This window comes from Oncorhynchus tshawytscha, linkage group LG08 (genome assembly GCF_018296145.1).
Source record: "Oncorhynchus tshawytscha isolate Ot180627B linkage group LG08, Otsh_v2.0, whole genome shotgun sequence".
Taxonomy (NCBI): Eukaryota; Metazoa; Chordata; class Actinopteri; order Salmoniformes; family Salmonidae; genus Oncorhynchus; species Oncorhynchus tshawytscha.
In genome coordinates, this window is record NC_056436.1 from 49,158,818 (window position 1) to 49,184,223 (window position 25,406).

Genomic DNA, 25,406 nt, shown 5'->3' on the forward strand with positions numbered 1-25,406 from the left:
AGATTCAACATAGCTACGTGTGCAGCCAGATGTCACTATCAGCACAAACAGCTGCTTGTTAGTGAACATTTCCTCAACCAAGACCAGCCTCTCACAATACAAACTGGAGCTGATAAAACAAATTATCTTGCCCATTGCATGTATTATAAGTTAGCAGCATGGCAGTTTCCCAAAAGTTCCCAAAGTTTGGTGTTGACTATGAAATGTACTTAGCTAGCTATGTAGCTATGCTTTATGGAAGAATGTAGCTAGTTTCATGACGTGGCCCTTTCTGGGTGTAGTTCGTGGCTTCCCCCTCTCTCTCAAAAAGGAAGAGTCCTAATAACCAAGGCTGAAGGCATCTCTAAATTAACATATGTCGCTCTTTCTTTATATCTTGACAGAAAATAAGCAAAGCGATAGACCAGATACTTTAACTTTCTGTCAAGAAACCATACCCATTACATTAGGAAAACTGTTGTAATGAACACTTATGAGTATCGTGGGCTGAATTTTATAATACTTTTAAGATCAATTGGATAAAACAACTTCTAAGAAGACCCACTCTTCTCTACTTTTGGTGGTTGTCACACCAGCCTTCGCTTTGGCTCCCCCTCCTGTCCACTTCAGGCGTTCTGTGTCGCCGGCCTTTTAGCTGCTGCCGAACCTACTGCTGGCAAACGCCCTTCACTCATCAACCTCAGACTTGTCTCATCATCATTACACACACCTGGTTCCAGTCTCCACTCTTATCACTGTATATAAACTCCCTCGGCCATTTGTCTTTGTCGATCATTGTGACTTGTTTTTAGCACAACAGTGTTTGGGTTTCATCCCGCTTTGATCTATGGTGCTTAAATAAACTCAGTAGTTCTAAACCTGCGACTGCCTCCTGCCTACTGCTCTCTCCACCAGTGACAGAATGATCGACCCAAGAAAACAGGAAGCAGCAGGACATCCCAGCAGGACATCCCGGAGCGAAACTCCGCCACCACGACTCGTGCCTGGAGCGTCTCTGGACTGCCATAGACGAGGTGCTCCGGACCGTATGCCAACTGCAGGCTACACCACCTTCCCAGCCCCCCACAGTCGGTCCAGCCACCCCATCACCATCTACATCACCAGGTCCGATCACCAAAGTCCACCTTCCCCTTCTGGAGCGGTTTGACGTCAAACCGCTCCAGAATAATTTTGCACGCCCAATTTTTCAGTTTTTGATTGTTAAAAAAGTTTGAAATATCCAATAAATGTCGTTCCACTTCATGATTGTGTCCCACTTGTTGTTGATTCTTCACAAAAAAATACAGTTTTATATCTTTATGTTTGAAGCCTGAAATGTGGCAAAAGGTCGCAAAGTTCAAGGGGGTCGAATACTTTCGCAAGGCACTGTAACTCTTCTTCAGACTTCAGACTTCTAGAATACATCCCTACATTAAAATATTCCACTATCTCACAATATACAGGGCATTTAATGTCCTCAATGATTTTGGATGTACTGTTTAGGTACGTACATGAGATATGAGGATGTTCCTTCACCGTTCCGGAGACAGTAATAGACATAAATGTCCTCCGCGCATCACTTGATTGATTATTTGTTTAAACAGGACTGCTCTTAGGCTAACTTTATTACAAGACCAAGGCAGTCGACTACTGTAGGCTACTGTTATTATGACATTATTTGCCATTTTCAATGTATTTTGTCTGCCTTAAAAATTACTATGTAAAGGTTTTAAATCTCCAAGGGTGCAGGTAGAAATCACAGCCTGTTGTCTTGGAAAGTCGATATTTCCCAGAAAGTGTGTCTCCACATGCCTGTTAATTTAGGCCTACTGAACAAAAGGCATGTTTGGATATTGAAGAGGTAGCTTTCCTAATGATCAGGTCTCAATAAGCCCACTGCTGTCCTCCCCACAGCATCTCTGCAACAGTTGCTTAGGAACCACTATCCAGTTCCCTTTGGGTCCTTTTGTTTTAGCTCATTGTATGACTTTATTTATTCACCTTTATGCCCAGAGGCTTTCATAGGGTATGTGCACAGTTTAACTCCCACTGTTTTATAACTTTCTACAGCAAGTTTATTAGCATCATTTGGCGAACAGTTTTTTACCTGCTCCAGTAGACGTGGGCAAGCCTGATGAGTTCCCTGTAGGGAATTAAGATTCCAAATGGAAATATTTCACCTTATATAATCCAAGTAATGGATTTGAATTAGTCTTTTGACTCAATTTATCTCGGTAACATTTTTCCAGGAAAACCAATTTCCCATTCAAACACTGGCAAAATCCCCTCACAATGATCTCAAACTGTGTTTCTAAAACACAAAATTAAACAAAGAATAGCCCTTGCTCATCAGGAAACTCTTGGGTATTTTGTGGTGGACTGCTATTACAATTGCTTGAAGGGAACCAAGTAAAATTATGTTTTGTAGTGTAGCTAGCCACTGAATGGCTCTGAATTCACTTTCAGCATGCAGTCAAAGCTATAGTAACCACTTTAGGAGCTAACTACAGCACCTTGAAAAAGCATTCATCCCCCTTGGTGTTTTTCCTATTTTGTTGCATTACAACCTGTCATTTAAATGGATTTTATTTGAATTTCATGTAATGGACATACACAGAATAGTCTAAATTGGTGAAGTGACATGAAAAAAATAACTTGTTTTTAAAAAAAATTCAAAAAACGGAAAAGTGGTACATGCATATGTACTCACCCCTTTTCTATGAAGCCCCTAAATATGATCTGGTGCAACCAATTACTACCTTCAGAAGTCACATAATTAGTTAATTAAAGTACACCTGTTTGCAATCTGTGTCACATGATCTCAGTATATATACTGAAAGACCCCAGAGTCTGCTACACCACTAAGAAAGGGGCACCACCAAGCAAAAGGCACCATGAAGACCAAGGAGCTCTCCAAACAGGTCAGGGACAAAGTTGTGGAGAAGTACAGATCATGGTTTGGTTATAAAAAAAAATATCAGAAACTTTGAACATCCCACGAAGCACCATAAAATCCATTATTAAAAAATTGAAATTATACGGCACCACAACAAACCTGCCAAGAGAGGGCGGCCCAACATAAGACCAGCAAGGAGGGCATTAAATCAGAGATACAACAAAAAGACCAAAGATAACAAAGCTCCACAGCAGAGATTGGAGTATCTGTCCATATTTATTTCAACTTGATTTAACCAGGTAGGCTAATTGAAAACAAGTTCTCATTTGCAATTTTTTTTAACCTTTATTTAACTAGGCAAGTCAGTTAAGAACAAATTCTTATTTTCAATAATGGCCTGGGAACAGTGGGTTCAGGGGCAGAACTGACCTTGTCAGCTTGGTGATTTGAACTTGCAACCTTCCGGTTACTAATCCAACACTCTAACCACTAGGGTACCCTGCCACCCCGGGTGACCTGGCCAAGATAAAGCAAAGCAGTTAGACACATACAACAACACAGAGTTACACATGGAATAAACAAACATACAATCAATAATACAGTAGAACACCTATATACAGCATGTGCAAATGAGGTCGGCTAAGAAAGGTAAGGCAATAAATAGGCCATGGTGGCGAAGTAATTACAATATAGCAATTAAACACTGGAATGGTAGGGTATGCAGAAGATGAATGTGCAAATAGAGATACTGGGGTGCAAAGGAGCAACATAAATAAATACAGTATGGGGATGAGGTAGATTGGATGGGATATTTACAGATGAGCTATGTACAGGTGCAGTGATCTGTGAGCTGCTCTGACAGCTGCTGCTTAAAGATAGTGAGGGATGTATGAGTCTCCAGCTTCAGAGATTTTTGCAGTTCGTTCCAGTCATTGGCGGCAGAGAACTGGAAGGAGAGGCGGCCAAAGGAAGAATTGGCTTTGGGGGTGACGAGTGAGATACACCTGCTGGAGCACGTGCTACGGGTGGGTGCTGCATTGGTGACCAGTGAGTTGAGATAAGGCGGGGCTTTACCTAGTAGAGACTTGTAGATGACCTGGAGCCAGTGGGTTTGACGACGAGTATGAAGCGAGGGCCAGCCAACAAGAGCATGCAGGTTGCAGTGGTGGGTAGTATATGGGGCTTTGGTGACAAAACGAATGGCACTGTGATAGACTGCATCAAATTTTTTGAGTAGAGTGCTGGAAACTATTCTGTAAATGACATCGCCGAAGTTGAGGATCGGTAGGATGGTCAGTTGTACGAGGATTTGTTTGGCAGCATGAGTGAAGGATGCTTTGTTGCGAAATAGGAAGCCGATTCTGGAATGCAAGCATTTCGCTACACTCGCATTAACATCTGCTAACCATGTGTATGTGACAAATAAAATTTGATTTGATTTGGAATTTAATTTTGGATTGGAGATGTTTAATGTGAGTCTGGAAGGAGAGTTTACAGTCTAACCAGACACCTAGGTATTTGTAGTTGTCCACATATTGTAAGTCAGAACTGTCCAGAGTAGTGACGCTGGATGGGCAGGAAGGTGCGGGCAGCGATAGGTTGAAGAGCATGCATTTAGTTTTACTTGCATTTAAGATGAGTTAGAGGCCACAGAATGAGAGTTGTATGGCATTGGAGGTTAGTTAACACAGTGTCCAAAGTGTTACAGTGTCCTGTTGAACAGGCTAGTAATAGGGGTTGCAACAATTTCAGCAGATAAAATTAGAATGAGAGCGTCCAGATTGTCTAGCCCGGCTGATTTTTAGGGGTCCAGATTTTGCAGCTCTTTCTGAACATCAGCTATCTGGATTTGGGTGAAGGAGAAGTGGGGGAGGTTTGGCAGAGTTGCTGTGGGGAGCGCAGGGCTGTTGACTGGGGTAGGGGTAGCCAAGTGGAAAGCATGGCCAGCCGTAGAGAAATTCTCAAGTATTGTGGAATTATCGGTGGTAACAGTGTTTCCTAGCCTCAGTGCAATGGGCAGCTGGGAGGAGGAGGTGCTCTTATTCTCCATGGACTTTACAGTGTCCCAGAACTGTTTTGAGTTTGTACTACAGGATGCAAATTTCTGTTTTGAAAAAGCTAGTCTTAGCGTTATTAACTGCCTGTGTATATTGGTTCCTAACTTCCCTGAAAAGTTGCATATCACATTAACATGCATGATGTAACCAAGGCTTTTACGGTTACAGAAGTCAAGAAATGAGAGTACCTGGGGAGTGGGAGTGGAGTGGGAGTGGAGCTAGGCACTGCAGGTCCTGGATTAACCTCTACATCACCAGAGGAGAAGTAGGATAATTGTACGGCTAAAGGCTATAAGAACTGGCCGTCTAGCACGTTCGGAACAGAGAGTAAAAGGAGCAGGTTTCTGGGCATGATAGCATAGATTCAAGGCATAATGTACAGACAAAGGTATGGTAGGAAGAGAGGACATTGGAGGTAAACCTAGGCATTGAGCAATGATGAGAGATATATAGTCTCTAGAGACTCCCACTGCCCTCAAATATGAGCTTGTCCGAAGATTGGGACTTGACGACAGTTGCTATCCATTAGAGGACTGCGATTGGTTGCCCAAATTTCTGGTATGGGGATGTTTGCAAAATATTCGTAATATCCCTTAGTTACTGTTGCTAGCTCAGTCAAACTGATCCAAAACCATGGATTATCTTTTATTTTTTATTACACTCATATAGCAGTCAATAGAAACTGAAATCCATGAACAAGATGTTAATATGGGCTATTGTCAGCCCTTTCCTGGGTAGCTTATCAGAGATAGACATAATATGGAAAAGAGCAAACTAAGCAAGAGAAAAACATATGCATTCAGCAATTTATTTTATCAGTTAGTGTGTGTGTGCTGATAGGTTGAAGATACGAACCCATAAGCTTGACTCTCTCATCACTCCCAGGCTTTTGGGAGTGAGGCTGGACAATGAGCCTGTCATAGCAGATGTAAGCAATGTCCCCACGTTCTCTGGAAGCTTTCATGGCTGTGATAAGTTCTTTCCTCTTCTGGCGCACAGATTTAGGATAGTGCTCGTTGAGGAAGATTTGTTCCTCTCAAGTTCTTGGCTTTTTCAGCTACCTTGTCCTTGAACCTCAGGAACTTGTGGTCCATCTTCAGTTTCTCTGAGATCATTTCCCTCACTTTGTCTTCAGACTCCGTCCAAATTCTGTAATTCTGTCCACATCCATGTTGTTCCGCCTTGATTGTCCCTTGAGATAATTGTATTTCTCTGTCATTGTTGTCAGGTATTCAGATACAGATCTGATGTCCTCTCTCAATGACTTAGAGATTGCTGTCATCTTGCTGTTCTCCTGTTTAAACTCATCGAGCTGAACCTGGGAGAACTGCAAACTGTTCTTCAGTTCCTGGACCTCTCTGGCCAGGTCATCCATGCTTTTATTAGTTGACTCCACTAGTATTTGGACAAAACACTTGATGCAATTTTCTTGTTTTCTTGTTGTTACATCTGCTTGTAGAACTATTTTTGTTTGCTTAAAAAATCCTTCACCTGTGATAAAGAGACACCAACAGTCTCTCGCCGGCTTTGTCATGGTAAAAACGTAGGTCACGCTGTTACACCTCGCAGTTTCAGGCAGGGTAGGTCACAGGGAAGATAGAAAACAACAATAAACAGCAGGTGTCTAGACAGTCACAAGCCTGGGACATGGGCTGTGTTCAAGCCCTCAAGAAAACCCAACTAGCCTGATAGGCAACTAGCTAGAAGCTAGACTAGATGCTGCACCAAACAACTCCTCAGACCCGGCCTTGGTCAGCAGGATCACTGGACAGATAGTAGCGGTTCCATCAAGTTATGCAAACCGCATCACAGGATCCGAACTCAAAAGTTAGCTAGCTAGTAACCAAACCTTTTCAATAGACTTTCAAAACTTTCCAAAAAAACAAACCAAACTCTCTCTCTCATTTCACATTCAACAGGAAGTGTCTGTATTTACACTGCAAAACAAATGCTATTGGTCACATACACATGTTTAGCAGATGTTATTGCGGGTGTAGCGAAATGCTTGTGTTTCTAGTTCCAACAGTGCAGTAATATCTAACAATTCACAACAATACACACAATACACACACACCTAAAAGTAAAAGAATGGAATGAAGGAATATACATTTTTATATTAGGATGAGCAGTGTCGGAGTGGCATAGACTAAAATACAGTAGAATAGAATACAGTATATACATATGAGATGAGTAAAGCAAAAATATGTAAACATTATTAAAGTGACCAGTGATTTCAAGTCTATGTATATAGGGCATCAGCCTTTAAGGTACAGGGTTACGTAACCGAGTGGAAGCTTGAGATAGAAGCTGTTTTTCAGTCTCTCGGTCCCAGCTTTGATACATCTGTACTGACCTCGTTTTCTGGATAAGAGTGGGGTGAACAGGCAGTTACTCGGGTGGTTATTGACCTTGATTATCTTTTTGGCCTTCATGTGACATCGGGTGCTGTAGGTGTCCTGTAGGGAAGGTAGTTTGCCCCCGGTGATGTGTTGGGCAGACTGCACCACCCTCTGGAGAGCCCTGCGGATTTGCACGGTGCAGTTGCTGTACCAGGCGGTGATACAGCCCAACAGGACGCTCTCAATTGTGCATATGTAGAAGATTGAGTGTTTTAGGTACCAAGTCAAATTTATTCAGCCTCCTAAGTTTGAAGAGGCACCTTCTTCACCACACTGTCTGTGTGGGTGGATGATTTTAGACCGTCAGTAAATTGTACAAATATAATGTGAGTAGTGGAATCAATAGCATAGAACATCAGCATTGACTATGTGTGTTTATGGTTGTGTGTAAGCGTTGGATGTTTGGCTAGTCAGTGCAAATAATTTCTAAGGTGCATTTAGTCTCTCCGGTTGAAAAAGTCTCTAAGTTGCAGCTTTTTAGCAGTCTGATGGCATGGTGGTAGAAAATGTCTTGGAGGCTGTTGGTCCGAGACCCTATACTCTGATACTGCTTGCCAGATGGTAACAGTCCATGGCTCAGATGACTAGAGTCCTTGACGGTCTTTCAGTCCTTCCTCATACTCTGCCTGGTGTAGATATCACCAAGTCATTGAATTTAGGTTCAAAGCTGGGTGAAATACTTTTTCACATTTATTCAACATCATCACATTTAATTATTTTGTTGAAATGACGTGGAAACAATGTTGGTTCAACCAGTTTTTGCCCAGTGGGTTGCTTTGAATATGCCACTTAACTTCAGCTTGACTCAGAGAGCTCTGCCAGAAGCGACACAAATCCAAGTCAATTTGAATGGAGATCACAATATTTTTATTGTTCACTTTGACACCCTTTTTTACTTACACACTTCTGCACACTTTTGTTACGCAAGCTGCATTATGGATGATTTCCCGTTGAATATTTTCCTTTCCCTTTAAGGTTATGGAAAAAGTTGCAGAGTGCACAAAGCCTTTCCACAATATTGCAGCCAAGATAGTTTGCCTCTACTCGAACTCTGAATTGTATTCATATTTGATTACATTATGAATTGGATGAGGAATATAATTACCAAAGTAAATACACCTGTCCCGCCAAGCAAGAAATGGAGAAAATCCCACCGAGGTGAGCTTTGGGGAAATCCAGCATCTTGGAGAGATTTGCAAACGTGATAATCTGCCTTTGTCTTCAATTTGATTCAAGATGCCACCATTTGAATGTCAAGTGTGTGCAAAGCTGTCATCAAGGCAAAGGGTGGCTACTTTGTAGAATCTCAATGTCGATGTGGATGGGGGTGTGCTCACTCTTCTGGCTCCTGAAGTCCTTCATTTTGTTGACGTTGAGGGAGAGGTTATTTTCCTGGCACCACTCTGCCTGTGCCCTCACCTCCTCCCTGTAGGCTGTATCGTCATTTTTGGTAATCAGGCCTACTACTGTTGTGTCATCTGCAAACTTGATGATTGAGTTGGAAGCATGCGTGGCCATGCAGTCATGGGTGAACAGGGAGTACAGGAGTGGGCTGAGCACGCACCCTTGTGGGGTTAATGTGTTGAGGATCCGTGTGGGTGTTGTTTCCTACCTTCACCACCTGAGGGCGGCCCGTCAGGAAGTCCAGGACCCAGTTGCACAAGGCAGGGTTCAGACGCAGGGCACTGAACTTAATGATGACCTTGGAGTGTACTATGGTGTTGAAGGCTGATCTGTAGTTAATGAACACCTTTTTAGCATGGCCTTTAATCAATTAATTTAATGGGGGTTTTACCAGGCACAATAAATTGTCAATATCTACAGGCTACAGTTACCAGTCAAAATTCAATTATATCCTGTTGTCTGGAGCAGAAACAAAAATGTTTGTGTTAATTAACAAGTATGATAAAGTCACACTCTACAATATCACCTTGAAAAAACACTAGAAGATCTTAAAAAAAACGCAGCATACATGCCATCAAAGCATGCCAATTCGTATCATCTGAGATTCCCAAAGTTTGGAAAGCTGCCGTGGTCATCCCCCTCTTCAAAGAGGGAGACACTCTAGACCCAAACTGCTACAGACCTATATCTATCCTACCCTGCCTTTCTAAGGTCTTCGAAAGCCAAGTTAACAAACAGATTACCGACCATTTAGAATCTCACCGTCCCTTCTCCGTTATGCAATCTGGTTTCAGAGCTGGTCATGGGTGCACCTCAGCCACGCTCAAGGTCTTAAACGATATCCTAACTGCCATCGATAAGAGACATTACTATGCAGCCATATTCATCGACCTGGCTAAGGCTTTCGACTCTGTCAATCACAACATTCTTATTGGCAGACTCAACAGCCTTGGTTTCTCAAGTGATTGCCTCGCTTGGTTCACCAACTACTTCTCTGATAGAGTTCGGTGTGTCAAATCGAAGGTCCTGTTGTCCGGACCTCTGGCAGCCTCTACGGGGGTGCCACAGGGTTCAATGCTCGGGCCGACTCTCTTCTCTGCATACATCAATGTCGCTCTTGCTGCTGGTGATTCTCTGATCCACCTCTACGCAGACGACACCATTCTGTATACCTCTGGCCCTTCTTTGGACACTGTGTTAACTAACCTCCAGACAAGCTTCAATGCCATACAACTCTCCTTCCATGGCCTCCAACTGCGAGTAAATGCGAGTAAAACTAAATGCATGCTCTTCAACCGATCGCTGCACGCACCCGCCCGCCCTTCCAGCATCACAACTCTGGACGGTTCTGACTTAGAGTATGTTGACAACTACAAATACTTAGGTGTCTGGATCGACTGTAAACTCTCCTTCCAGACTCACATTAAGCATCTCCAATCCAAAATTAACTCTAGAATTGGCTTCCTATTTCACAACAAAGCATCCTTCACTCATGCTGTCAAACATACCCACGTAAAACTGACCATCCTACCGATCCTCGACTTTGGCGATGTCATTGACAAAATAGCCTCCAACACTCTACTCAACAAATTGGATGCAGTCGATCACAGTGCCATCCGTTTTGTCACCAAAGCCCCATATGCTACCCACCACTGCGACCTGTACGCTCTCGTTGGCTGGCCTTCGCTTCATACCCACTAGCTCCAAGTCATCTACAAGTCTCTGCTGGGTAAAGCCCCACCTTAGACTCTTATCTCCATAACAAGCTTTAAGCACCAGCTGTCAGAGCAGCTCACAAGTCACTGCACCTGTACATAGCCCATCTGTAAATAGCCCATCCAACTACCTCATCCCCATACTGTATTTATTTATTTATTTATTTATGTTGCTCCTTTTCACCCCAGTATCTCTACTTGCACATTCATCTTCTGCACATTCTACCATTCCAGTGTTTAATTGCTATATTGTAATTACTTCACCACCATGGCCAATGTATTACCTTACCTCCCTTATCCTACCTCATTTGCACATGCCGTATATAATCTCTTTCTTATGTGTTGTTGTATGTGTCGAACTGTTTTGCTTTATCTTGGACAGGTCGCAGTTGCAAATGAGAACCTGTTCTCAACTAGCCTACCTGGTTAAATAAAGGTGAATTTAAACATGTTTTAATAAAAACCTGTGGATGTCATCATTCCAAATGGAAATGGTTGGAAAATCCATTCAATGTTGAAAGTAACACTCAATGTAGACACAGTGTCACGTTCTGACCTTTTATTTCCTTTGTTTTGTCTTTATTTAGTATGGTCAGGGTGTGAGTTGGGGTGGGCAGTCTGTTTGTTTTTCTATGTTGATTTTTGTGTGCAGCATAGTATGGTTCTCAATCAGAGGCAGGTGTCGTTAGTTGTCTCTGATTGAGAATCATACTTAGTGTCACGTTCTGACCCTAGTTCTTGTGTTATTTCTTTGTTTTAGTTGGTCAGGACGTGAGTTGGGTGGGTATTCTATGTTTTGTGTTTCTAGGTTGGGTTTCTTGTTTGGTTTGATATGGTTCTCAATCAGAGGCAGGTGTTAGTCATTGTCTCTGATTGGGAACCATATTTAGGTAGCCTGATTTCTGTTGGGGTTTGTGGGTGGTTGTTTTCGGTCTTTCTGTGTATGCACCAGATAGAACTGTTTCGGTAGTCACTTTTGTTGTTTTGTAATTTGAAGTGTTCAGTTTTTTTATTATTATTAAATGAAGATGAACACTAACCACGCTGCGCTTTGGTCCTCTCTATCTCCAGACGACAACCGTTACACTTAGGTAGCCTGGGTTTCACTGTTGGTTTGTGGGTGTTTGTTTCCGTGTGAGCGTTTGTCGCCACACGGTACTGTTTCGGTTTCGTTTTCATCACATTGTTTATTGTTTTGTATTTCAGTGTTCAGTTTCATTTTTAATAAATCGTCATGAACACTTACCACGCTGCATCTTGGTCCGATCCTTACTCCTCTTCAGACGAAGAGGGAATCTGCCGTTACAGAAACACCCACCAACCAAGGACCAAGCAGCGTGGTAACAGGCAGCAGGAGAGGCAGCGATACCTGGAGAGATGGACTTGGGAGGAGATTCTGGACGGCAAAGGACCCTGGACTCAGCCAGGGGACTATCGCCATCCCAAAGCAGAGCTGGAGGCAGCGAAAGCAGAGAGGCGCCGGTATGAGGAGGCAGCACGGCAGTGCGGCTGGAAGCCCGAGTGGCAGCCCCAAAAATGTATTGGGGGGTGCACACGGGGATTGTGACGAGTTCAGGTAGGAGACCTGCGCCAACTTCCCGTGCTTACCGGAGAGCGAGAGGGACCGGGCAGGCACCGTGTTATGCTGTGGAGCGCACGGTGTCCCCGGTGCGTGTGCATAGCCCGGTGCGGTACATTCCAGCTCCTCGTATCGGCCGGGCTAGAGTGGGCATCGAGCCAGGTGCCATGATGCCGGCTCTATGCGTCTGGTCTCCAGTGCGTCTCCTCGGGCCGGCGTACATGGAACCAGCCTTACGCATGGTGTCCCCGGTTCGCCAGCACAGCCCAGTGCAGGCTATTCCACCTCGCCGCACTGGCCTGGCTACGGCGAGCATTCAACCAGGTAAGGTTGGGCAGGCTCGGTGCTCAAGAGCTCCGGTGCGCCTGCACGGCCCGGTCTATCCGGTGCCACCTCCACGCACCAGCCCTCCGGTGGCAGCCCCCCGCACCAGGCTGTCTCTCCGTCTTCTGCCTACAGGTGTTCCCGCCAGAGCCTTCCTCCTGCCCAGCGCTGTCAGTCTCTCATCAGTCCTGAGCCGCCAGAGTCTCCCGTCTGTCCTGAGCCGCTAGAGTCTCCCGTCTGTCCTGAGCCGCCGGAGTCTCCCGTCTGTCCTGAGCCGCCGGAGTCTCCCGTCTGTCCTGAGCCGCCGGAGTCTCCCGTCTGTCCTGAGCCGCCGGAGTCTCCCGTCTGTCCTGAGCCGCCGAGTCTCCCGTCTGTCCTGAGCCGCCGGAGTCTCCCGTCTGTCCTGAGCCGCCGGAGTCTCCCGTCTGTCCTGAGCCGCCGGAGTCTCCCGTCTGTCCTGAGCCGCCGGAGTCTCCCGTCCATTCGGGATCCGTGGCGTGGGTCCCCAGTCCAAGGTCGGCGGCGAGGTTCGCCGCTCTAAAGAGGCCACGGAGACGGGCTAAGAGTCGCATTAAAACTATGGTGAAGTGGAGTCCACGTCCCTCACCAGAGCCGCCACTGCGGACAGACGCCCACCCAGGCCCTCCCCTATAGATTCAGGTTTTGCGGCCGGGGTCCGCACATTTGGGGGGGGAGTACTGCCACGTTCTGACCTTTATTTCCTTTGTTTTGTCTTTATTTAGTATGGTCAGGACGTGAGTTGGGGTGGGCAGTCTATGTTTGTTTGGTTGTTTGCTATGTTGGTTCTCAATCAGAGGCAGGTGTCATTAGTAGTCTCTGATTGAAAATCATACTTAGGTAGCCTGGGTTTCACTGTTGGTTTGTGGGTGTTTGTTTCCGTGTGAGTGTTTGTTGCCACACGGTACTGTTTCGGTTTTCGTTTTCATCACATCGTTTATTATTTTGTATTTCCGTGTTCAGTTCGTTTTTAATAAATCGTCATGACACTTACCACGCTGCATCTTGGTCCGATCCTTACTCCTTTTCAGATGAAGAGGAAATCTGCCGTTACTCACAGTAACCAATTTAATTGGGAGGAAGATGGGAAATTCATGAAAAAAAGTTACGCTTGCCCTGTTTGCAACTGTACTAACTTTCACTTATTTTGAACTTTCATATACCTCACCTTGATTCATTGTACTCCATTGCTGCGTCTAAGAAGCCAACAAGCAGACAAGATGTCGCCGAAGAGTTCATCAAGTTCCTATCAGATGCTAGTCAGCGATGGAGCATAGAGGGGGAAAGAGCAAATGTTTATTTTTCAAATTCTTCCAGGTTTGCTCTAGCTGCTCCCATCAGCCCGCCTCTAATCTGTAGGTATCTGGCGTGTACTTGACAAATACATTTGATTATTTTCTATGGGTATAGAATCCCGAGTTTCGCTCTGAATGCTGCAAGGGGGATGGGGGTCTGTGGATGGGGGTCTGTGGATGATCGACTCCAGTGCTGACACGACACTATTCCTGAAAGAGCTGCTGCAAAATGTTACAGTAATTGTAAAGGTTTATATCAATAGGAAAAAGCTGACTAAGCCTCACGGCTATCAGATCTGACAGACAATGTGTGTCGGAATGTTGCCTGCCACACTAAAGTCCTGCTTGACCGGGTTTTGCCCAAATGATCTCCGTTGTACTGACCTTAGTCATCATTCCGCCTCTTCCTTATGCAACCTAGGTTTATGTGAGTGTTTACATTCTAGTAAAACAACACAGGCAACACCGCAACAATTCCATCGATGTGCGATTTTAAGAGGTTTTGACATTTTTTAAAGGCATTGCTGTAGGAGTTACATACTGTATGGACTATCAAGCATAGCCTTGAAGAGAAACTCCACTCAACTTATATATATTTTCTACATTAGTCCACTGTTGATACAATCCCAAAATGTTTTCCATGTCAGCAGCCAAGTTCTCAAGATATTGGACTTTGAATAAGAAAGTGTCACCAGCCATATCAGCATGACATGCAAAACATTTTGAGACTGTATCAACAATGGACTAATTTTTTTTTAAATACCAGAATATCAAGGTTCCCTTTAAAAACTCCCACACAACTTCAGGTCCTCCTTTTGCATGAAAGGTATGAAATCTGACAGATCTCACCAGATGTTCGATAGCTTAACTGTTTGCACAGTGTCACAGTGGCCTTAGCCTGTAAAGGTATTGAACTGCATAGTGTGTCAATGTATAATAGTGTTTCAAAGTGTGTCATAGTGTGTTAAAGTAAGTTCTACATGGAACAGAGGACCAGGAAATTAACTATTTTCTGTGTGGGAGCACCATCCTGAGTGTTGTTTATATTTGTGTATTTGCTGTGGTTGCTGTATTTGCTGACGGTTGCATTCACTTGAAAGAGCATTTAGACAGCCAGTCTAGAGCACTCATGTTAAAATGTTCACGCCTTCTCTTCCTCATAAAAGATCGTTGAAAAGAACAATTATTTGTATTTTCTCGTACACTTTCAAAAGTTTGCACGTCCCCCTAGAGTCAGATAATTGAAAGTAAAATTAAAATAACTATCCCGGGTGTGGTGCAGTATCTCAGAGTTAAACATCTACCTCAGATATTCCATTATTTGAATTTCAAACAGACTTCGGCTGGATACATCTGCTTTTCTTATAATGGAAATCAGAAGTGTTTAAGTAATTCCATCCCATCCCTCCCCTTTCAGAGCACTCTCAAATTACCAATGGAATGAAGTTTGGACTCTTACTTCTAGAGCCTCAGTAGTTTTACCAGCTAGGACAAGTGAATCTGAAGAAATTCTTCTCTAGGCTTGCATTATGGAAAATAGCTCTCAGTCCAGCAGTCAGCAGGCTCTATGGAAAGATGTGAGTCTTAATTTCATTCTTTTGTACTAATTGTTCATACTCTACCGACTGTAGAATATGGTTAGGATTAGGAGATGTTGGTAATAAGTGGCAATAAATTCAATATCTTCATTGAAATAATACATATCTTGATGCTTATGGACACATAATCAGTGATGTAACATGGGGTCATTGGGTGTTATATTATTGGGTGATGAAAAGATAATGAATGCAATTAAAATGACAACAAATGTCAGTATTTTGTCATGCATATTGGGCAAAAACATCCTTTACAGACAAAATAACAATTGCAATTGGTATATTGTGAGTTTTAGGTGGTTTGAGGGGCTAAAAGATCATTGAGATGTTAAGAAAAAATAAAATACTGATGTATTTCAAATTCCTAGAGTTATATCTGACATTTGCACTGTGGAATAACAATTAGAATGAGACTTGATATTGGTGTCTGACTGAGTGCTTAGAGTATACTATTTTCCTCATCTTTCCTCTCTACCTTGCCTATCTTATGTACACTTAAGTTGAACAAGTTCACCTGAGCTAGGGGACTTGCTAAATTCCTCAATTTTTTTTATCATCTAGCTATTTTATTTTGAATTTTAGTACCCTTGTAGGTACATTTTTTGGGGGGGATAAAATATTGAATTTAGCCTTTACTACTACAACCCATAGAAGCACATTGAATTACACATTCATGAATGGAAAAACAGACAGTCCCCCAAAGAATCTCATGTGAAGATTGTGTCAATTGTTACAGCAGACTCACTGAGGGAATTATTATGATTCAAAAACCACCTGTGGCATTACATTTTTGAAGAAAATATTCAATAAAAAAAAGTGTGTATTGAATGCAAAGTAGACCACACTTAGTCCAGTCTTGTGGAATAATTTAAACTAGTCTTGTGGACTCATTCAAATGTTGTGTTCATGTGTGTTACCGTAAGCAAAAATGTCAATCACATTGCATGTACAGTACATTAGCTCTTGCAGTGTTTTCTTTTTTGTTTCATTTTTTAAAAGAATGCCCTCTATCCATCCCTCTCTCTTTCTGTCTCCCTCAGAATAACAAGGGGCTTCAGGCTCCCCTCATCACAGACTGAGTCCTGCCATAGAGGCACCAAATACCTGCCTGATTGTCAACCCTTAAACCCGTTTAACACTGGTCGACTGGCAGTTGTCTGTGTGCACACTCTCTACTCCTTTCACTCTCTTTGCCTCTGCCTCTGCCTCCCCCTCGCCCCACCCCCTCTGTCTTTCTTTGAACAATTTATATTCTGTGCAGACAGAGCTTTGTCGTCAAGTGAAGTTTCCACTACATACTGTATGCAAGCTGTTGGAGGTGAGAGTAGACTTTGGCCACATTTATACGGTCTTCTGTTTCCTATCCTCATTGTGAGGAGAGCTAGAGCCTTGGATGTTTATTGCTACAGTTATAAGTTAATCACATACAATGCCTTCGGAAAGTATTCAGACCCCTTGACTTTTTCCACACTTTCACGTTACAGCCTTATTCAAACATTTATTAAATAGTTCCCCCCCCCCTCATCAATCTACACACAATACCCCATAATAACAAAGGAAAAACAGATATTTTTTGCTAATTTATTAAACAGAGAAAACAGAAATATCACATTTACATAAGTATTCAGACCCTTTAATCAGTACTTTGTTTGTTGAAGGACCTTTGGCAGCGATTACAGCATTGATTATTTTTGGGTATGACGCTACAAGCTTGGCACATCTGTGTTTGGGGAGTTTCTCCCATTCTTCTCTGCAGATCCTCTCAAGGCGTACAGAGGCCCATTATCAGCAACCATCACTCCTGTTTTCCAATGGCATGTTGTGTTAGCTAATCCAAGTTTATAATTTTAAAAGACTGATTGATCATTAGAAAACCCTTTTGCAATTATGTTAGCAGAGCTGAAAACTGTTGTCCTGATTAAAGAGGCAATAAAACTGGCCTTCTTTAGACTAGTTGAGTATCTGGAGCATCAGCATTTGTGGGTTTGATTACAGGCTCAAAATGGCCAGAAACAAGGAACTTTCTTCTGAAACTTGTCAGTCTATTCTTGTTCTGAGAAATTAAGGCTATTCCATGCGAGAAATTGCCAAGAAACTGAATATCTTGTACAACGCTGTGTACTACTCCCTTCACAGAACAGCTCAAACTGGCCTTAACCAGAATTGAAAGAGGGGTGGGAGGCCCCGGTGCACAACTGAGAAAAAGCCATATCTCAGACTGGCCAATAAAAAGAAACGATTAAGATGGGCAGAAGAACACAGACACTGGACAGAGGAACTCTGCATAGGAGGCCAGCATCCCGGAGTCGCCTCTTCACTGTTGACATTGAGACTGGTGTTTTGCGGGTACTATTTCATGAAGCTGCCAAGGCCCATATCGGCGGATGGGGTGGATTGAGATGCAGTCCATGCAAAAACTGATATCTCTAGCTTAAACAGACTGATTTGTATATTGTATATTATTATGATAATTGATTTCCATGGGGGCATGGACATCAACTCTAGGGGGTATTAATGCACGCAGCTTTTGCTCAATACATTTTTTTACGACTACCACACTGTTTAAAGTCCCCACTATTAATAGTATAAACACTATAATAAGAAATCCATTGCATATCAGACTTGGAAAGTCTAAGCTGCCTATCACACACCCCTGATTTTGCGCTTCAGCACCATTGAGAGCAGTTGAATTTGATGTTTTCTTTTTGGTGTCGCCATGGCTAGCAATAACATAATCAAAAAAGTATATTTAATGCACATGACTGTGGAAATGTCAGAGCTGTGCCCATGGTAACCTCGTAAACAATTAATGTGCTAATGCCCGGCTATTAAAAGGGACAGGCAACTATTTGAGATTCGCCTTTTAATTGAAATTGTTGACTACTTCAGACTCCAGAAATAAACATTTATAACTCTTTCACCCATTAAATCTTCATTCACCCCTCTAATACTTGTCCATGGGACCGGCTGACATTCACTCAGTCACACTACTTCTCTCACTCACATTCATGAACAAGATATTGTGCATGAACTACATATACCTTTTATAAATGGCACCCTCATTTTGTCAAACATTACCCAATCCACTGTAATAATTACAATCACAATAGAGACAACAAAGCTGTTTTATCATAGCCTTGCATGCAAGAAGATGGCCCAATTATTTTAAAGAACAACTTCGCTAATTGAACTTTGCTCCGATATCTTCTTTCCATTGTCCTCGGAGACCTTCGATAGCAGCAGTGTGAATCAGAACATTTCATTCCCTCACCACTGGAGCTTTGTGGGGGAACAAAAGCCCTTTTTTATTAATGTGTGGCCTTGAGCCCAGGGAATTGAGTTTTAATTTGAAGAAAAGTAAAATAAACATGACCTTTTAGTATATCCACAGTTCTGCGGATTTTCAAAATAATGATATCAAAATATTTACTTTGTGCAGGCAAGTACACTACATAACCAAAAGTATGTGGACACCTGCTCTTCAAAGATCTCATTCCAAAATCATGGGCGTTAATATGGAGTTGGTCCCACCTTTTATGCTATAACAGCGTCTACTTTTCTGGGAAGGCTTTCCACTAGATGTTGGAACATTGCTGCGGGAACTTGCTTCCATTCAGCCACAAGAGCATTAGTGAGGTCGGGCACTGATGTTGGGCGATAAGGCCTGGCTCGCAGTAGGTGTTCCAATTCATCCCAAAGGTGTTCGATTGGGTTGAGGTTAAACTCTGTTCAGGCCAGTCCAGTTCTTCCACCCCGATCTCGACAAACCATTTCTGTATGGTTCGCTTTGTGCACAGGACATTGTCATGCTGAAACAGGAAAGGGCCTTCCCCAAACTGTTGCCACAAAGTTGGAAGCACAGAATCGTCTAGAATGTCATTGTATGCTGTAGCATTAATATTTGCCTTCAGCCCCTGATCATTATTCCTGGGTATTGTTTACATAATCCTCCCAGCATTTCTGCAACTTTATATAGTTTGACAGTTCACACTATGAATAGAGTATTTATGGGTTGCACGTTTGTCACAATATTGTTTTGAAGGTTCTCTTGAGGTCTGGTGGCCGACTGAATGTTCTACCTGATGCTTTCTCAATTGGCACTGAAGAAGATTTACTCTAAAGTGTGTTATAGTGACTTGGAAACACAATGACATTTCTAAAGGAGGCAAATAATTCATAGGAAAACCTTTTGTCATCATTGTGATGTAGTCAGATTGACTTTAGATGTAGGATAGCATCATCTAGCTAGCTAAGAGTGAGGAGTGCCAAAAGTTAGCTAGCTAACGTAGTTTTGACAAACTTTGCTTGCTAATGACAACATTTCCATCGATCTAAAGTCAATTCAACGACCTAATGATGACAAAATTGTTTCCTACTAATTATTGATTTTCCAAGCCACTATAGTGTAATTTAGAAGAACCAATAATCTGCACTCATTCAGAGTGACTGGGCACCATTTGACTTTTGTGCACCACTATTGCTGAGAGCATCTTGAGAACATTGATATCAATGGCTTGATGCGACCGAGTGATGGAGGTGAAACCCATAAATAGAGGCTATCTAGAGAATTAACATATTTTTGTAAGCAACATTAGGAATCTTGCATCTAATGATTGTCAGACATTATTTCAATTATGTCATGTTATAATGAGGTTATTACAATATATATCATTGCTAATACCATTAGAATAACACATTTTCTCAGTGCAGCTGTAGTGAACATTTTAAAGTCATTATAGTTACTTAAAGGACAGTATGATATGTACATGAACCACTCTGAATTGTGAATGGATAAAAAATGCTTCCCAACTCATATGTTCTCCTTAGGTGGAGGTGGGGAAAGAGAAGACCGTGTACCGGAGCTACCAGCGAGGAGCCCTAATTCTGGGGCTGGTTTTCCTGGTGTTGACCCTGGGCATCTTCAGCCTTAGACACCTCTGGAGCCCAAGTCTGGGGAGGGTAAGGCCTGGCTCATTAACAGCAGTATTGCTTCACAATCATCTAGTAAACTAGAGTCACTGTAAAGGTTTAGTCTAGGGGGGTGTAAGACCTGGCTCATGTCAATAACAGGGGGATGTCATGATTGTTCATATTGCTTCAAGATCAACCAGTTGACTAGAGTCATGGTAAACATTTAGTCTGGGCATGGGGAGGGTAAGGCCTATCTTATGTCAATAACTGTGGTATGTTATGATTAGGGCTGTGGTGTTCACAACATTTCGTCAGCCAGTAAATAACTGTCGGTCTCACGGTAATTGAGCATTAATTAACAGAAACACATTTAGCATCTCCTGGCTGTCACACATAGCCTGCTGATGCAGACCTTTGGAACATCTACATTTTTAAAAGTCTAATGAATCCATGTAATATAGCCGACACCTTCACAACAAATCTATTTATTTTAGTCAGGGTTAAAGAAGCATGATATGAAGAAAATGTAGTCTATTTCAGAAGAACAGAATAGCATACTCCGAGTTGTCCTTATGTTAGGTCCTATGCCAAATGTTAGGTGGCTATGCCAAATGGCTTTGGGCTACACTAGTTCATTTAGCAGACAAGATTTCTTTACAAATCTGTGGCATTATTGTATAGTATTTTCTTGTATGAATAATACAATTGAACAAAGCTGAGTTGTTACACAAATGTTGGGCTATATGTTTTGATAAATTAATACATTTTAAGGCTGCATGATGCGATTCTAATTGTGATTTGTAAAAAGTTGCTTGAAAGGCATGAGCTCTGCTTTGTTTGTTTTGCCCAGGCTGTACACACTTCATTAGTCTCATTCACAATTTGACAAGCACTTGATAATGCCTCGAATTTGACAGCGACGTTACCTTTGTGGCTGTAATGCACTCCATGTCTTTGTTGTGCCCTTCTCCCTGAGTGTTGCGTGCTCTCCATCACGTTATCGGGTCTTTCTCAAAGGCTACAAGTGAAGACAGACACATCGGGGACGCAACTGTGCGTGTCCTTATTGGATGAACTGTCCACATTTACTTTTCGTCTGCCAACAAGATGAGTGGGCCTAATGATTAGCAAAAGCACTAGCCTATGTCAATCTACTATCCCTCCATAGTACAAAAGTCAACCTATTCTATTCTACTCTATTCTATGGGAGAAATAAACATTACATCCATAGTCTGGGACAGTTGTGGGATGCAATAGATCCCAAATTAATACAACCACTAGCATCAAAAAAATGTTTAAGCAATGTGGCTGACACAACAGATCAGAACATTTAGCTTAAAATGTTGATAAACTATTAGGTGTCACGTTCGTCATGAAGAGTAGAACAAGATGCAGCGTGGTATGTTTCTTTATTCATCCTTTATTTTGGAAATGAAAACTTCAAATAACAAAACAACAAAATTAAATGTGAAGCTGGACTAATGCTCACAGGCATCATCAATACATAGATAGGTCCCACAAAGCACAATGAGAAAATGGCTACCTAAAGACAACGAAAAACCGCTGCCTCTGATTGGGAACCATATCAGGCCAACATAGATATACAATTCCCCTAGATAACGCACCCTAAATCTCACCTCGACCCAACCCACATAGAGAATTAACAGCTCTCTATGGTCAGGGCGTGACATTAGGCTATTTCTTCACAGTATAAGCACAGCAATGGGCACATGGCAGTAGGCTATAAGCGGGAATGTTCAATTAGCGGGCAAACACCATTTTCAAAAGTGACCGCAAATGCGATTATGCATGTAATGCTTTTATTATAAAGGTGCATTTTTATGGTAAATTATCTTCCCCAAAATTGAAACTCATGCGTTGCTTATGTATGCCAGTTAGGCTCTACACCCTTGTAAAGCGGGTTAATGTGCATCATTTTAAGAAGTTATTTGGCCACTTTAGATGTGATATGGCCTAGGCTACATGAGATGTGTGACTATTATTCGAAAAAGTTTCTTATTGCTGGGCATCATTCACAAGGGATAGGCTAATATTGTCACTCATCAGACTATTCTTGATTTAATCTTATCTTTACAAATACTAAATAATGTGTGTAAAATGTATTTTAATTTAGACTGGACCATTATCATGCACCTGTCTTGACACAGGGGTGGTCGGAAAAAATACGTCATCTATGCACTTAAATAGCAAATGGCAGACGCTTTTCCCGTGATTAATTTTCATGCCAGCCAGGTAGGCTATACTCCTGTTGTAAAGATAAACAATATGCTTAATTTGAGGAAAATTGAGAAATAAATATAGCAGGCCTAACCTAATAGAAAGCTGATTGGATCCTCCTCTTTTTAGTAGAGGCCATCGCTCTGTTTTCTCACTCAATTGCATAGCCTATAGAAATGTAATGCAACATGAGCTCATGGGCTCTCATGAGTGTTTGATTTGATTTTCGATTACATTTGCATTGATGTCAGAGTGATTAGAGAGACAATAGAGTACTAAGTAGCAGGCAGTTAGCAAGTTTGGTAGGCTACTAATGACCATGAGCAGCAATCAGAGCTTGCAGAAGCCTAATTACCGTGACTAACCGGTCACGTAGAATTTGACTGCCTTCATGACTCGTGACCGCCGATGTGGCGGTAATACGGTCATCGCAACAGCCCTAGTCATGATGACTCTTCATATTTCTTCACAATCAACCAGTAGACTAGGTTTCCATCGCTCTTATCAAACAAGCTCATGTCCGACCTTGAAACAGGTTAACAGTTACACATCTGCTCATTCTTCTCTACCTGCTCATAAAAAAGCTATATCGATGTCCTGCTACAATGCTGTATGGCCCAGCTTTTAATGGAACATTTGAATTGCTAGGACTCTGGATAAAAGACCCACTGAAGCTTTTCCTGACCAAATCATATCTATGACTTTCATGGAAAATGTGTAAGAAATGGAAAGAGATGGTCAGACAAAGAGCCAAAGACAGCCTCAGCCTGCATTCGGTATAATATAACACAGTATATAACACAGTATAACACTAAATGAAAAGCTCTATTGGCCATCAAAAATACAGCCATTTTGAAATGATTATTTCAATGTCTTGGCTGTCAAGTATGTAATTTCAAGAAGCATTTGTGTTAAATGATGACTTCTCTGGTTGACTGCAGCGTCATTTATCATTTTGTCTATTAGCTTCTCTCTACAAGCCGTGTAAATATGTTTAAGCAATTCGTGTTCCTGATACCTCTGTCCAAACAACCTTAATTGCTGTTGACCACATTGGCAGCACTAGAACTCAAGCCTCTTCATGATATAATTGGAGTAAACTCTTGTCCGATCCATTCATCTTGTAAAAATTCAATTCACTCACTTTTGATGGAGAGCATTTTCACTCCGCATCTTTCCCCCAGATTACCCAAGGGGGGTAAAAGCTAATTAACTCAAGACTATGCCCCAAAAAATACATCAATAATTTCTTCTCAAGGACAATTATCCAGTATTTTTGTTCCAGGCGCTACTGTGAATAAGAGAAAATGACTGCAAATGATTTTGTTTCTTAACCAGAAAATTAAGACTGATAATCAAACTACCTATATGCTATATTACTCAAGTTCGGGAATGTCGTCAAATAATTCATATTTATTCAAATAATTCATATTTATTTATAGTATTTATAAAAATAAAATAAAAAGACAGCATTATAGGAAGGGTCAACTAATGCAATAATAAACCCCCAAATACAAGGAACTGGAACACAAAAGTACTAAAAAGCCTGAAATTAGGCAGGAATCAATGTGGCAATAGAAACAAAACAAACAGAGGACATAGGAGATACGTTATGTGAGTGAGGATATGTGGGGGGGGAGTACAGGTGTGTTTGAAGATAGGGTGCCTGAGAGTTTGTGTGATTGGAAAAGTGTGATGAGTTGAAAGTGAGTGAGCAAAGAAAGTAGTTGCAAATGTCGGAACCCATTTGTGTCTGTGAGCAGAAGTTGTGACGAGTTCAGAGATCCACTAAAGCAGCCCAGTCCCCTCAAGAGTCTGAGCATAATATACAAGGATTTTCTCAAAGCTGCTAATGACAACCTTGACAACTTCGTACCTTGCTGAAGGGAATTCCGGTGGGGTATCAAGAATGGTCCACCACTTAAAGGACATCCAGCAAACACAACTGTGGGACGCATTGGAGTCAACATGGGCCGGAATGCCAGTACAATGCTTTCGGCACCTTGTAGAGTCCATGCCCTGAGGAATTGAGTCTGTTCTGAGGGCGAAAGGGGGGGATGCAACTCAATATTAGGAAGTTGTTACATAATTATTCAGACCTTTTACTCAGTACTTTGTTGAAACATCTTTGGCAGTGATAACCGCTTTAAATCTTCTTGGGTATTACGCTACAAGCTTGGCACACCTGTAATTGGGGAGTTTGTCCCATTCTTCTCTGCAGATCCTCTCAAACTCTGTCAGAATGGATGGGGAGCATCGCTGCACAGCTATTTTTAGGTCTCTCCAGAGATGTTAGATTGGGTTCAAGTCCAGGCTCTGGCTGGGCCACTCAAGGACATTCAAGACAATTCCTGCGTAGTCTTGGTTGTGTCCTTATGATTGTTGTCTTGTTGGAAGGTAAACCTTGGCCCAAGTCTGAGTTCCTGAATGCTCTGGAGCAGGATTTCATCAAGGATCTCTGTACTTTGCTCCATTCATCTTTCCCTCGATCCTGACTAGTCTCCCAGTCCCTCCCGCTGAAAAACATCCCCATAGCATAATGCTGCCACCACCATGCTTCACCATAGGGATGGTGCCAGGGTTTCTCCAGACGTGACGCTTGGCATTCAGGCCAAAGAGCAATCTTGGTTTCATCAGACCAGACAATCTTGTTTCTCATGGTCTGAGAATCCTTTAGGTGCCTTTTACCAAACTCCAAGTGGGCTGTCATGTGCCTTTTACTGAGGAGTGGCTTCTGTCTGGCCACTCTGCCATAAAGGCCTGATTGGTGGAGTACTGCAGAGATGGTTGTCCTTCTGGAAGGTTTTCCAATCTCCACAGAAGAATTCTGGAGCTCTGTCAGAGTGACGATCGGGTTCTTGGTCACCAACCTGACCAAGGCACTTCTCCCCCGATTGCTCAGTTTGGCTGGGTGGCGAATTCTAGGAAGAGTCTTGATTCTTCCAAACTTCTTCCATTGAAGAATGATGGAGGCCAGTGTGTTCTTGGGGACCTTC

General features: G+C 42.4%; 1 protein-coding gene across 1 annotated transcript in view; it reads left to right on the forward strand.

Annotated features, from left to right (window-relative positions):
• Positions 1–15,096: 15,096 nt before the first annotated feature.
• The window catches only part of LOC112256386 (tenomodulin), a 113,545-nt gene continuing 103,235 nt past the window's right edge, over positions 15,097–25,406 (forward strand). Inside the window, 2 exon segments of the mRNA XM_042325592.1 lie at positions 15,097–15,243; positions 20,089–20,220. Of these exon segments, the coding sequence (XP_042181526.1) occupies positions 15,196–15,243; positions 20,089–20,220 (180 nt within the window). The 5' untranslated portion in view covers positions 15,097–15,195.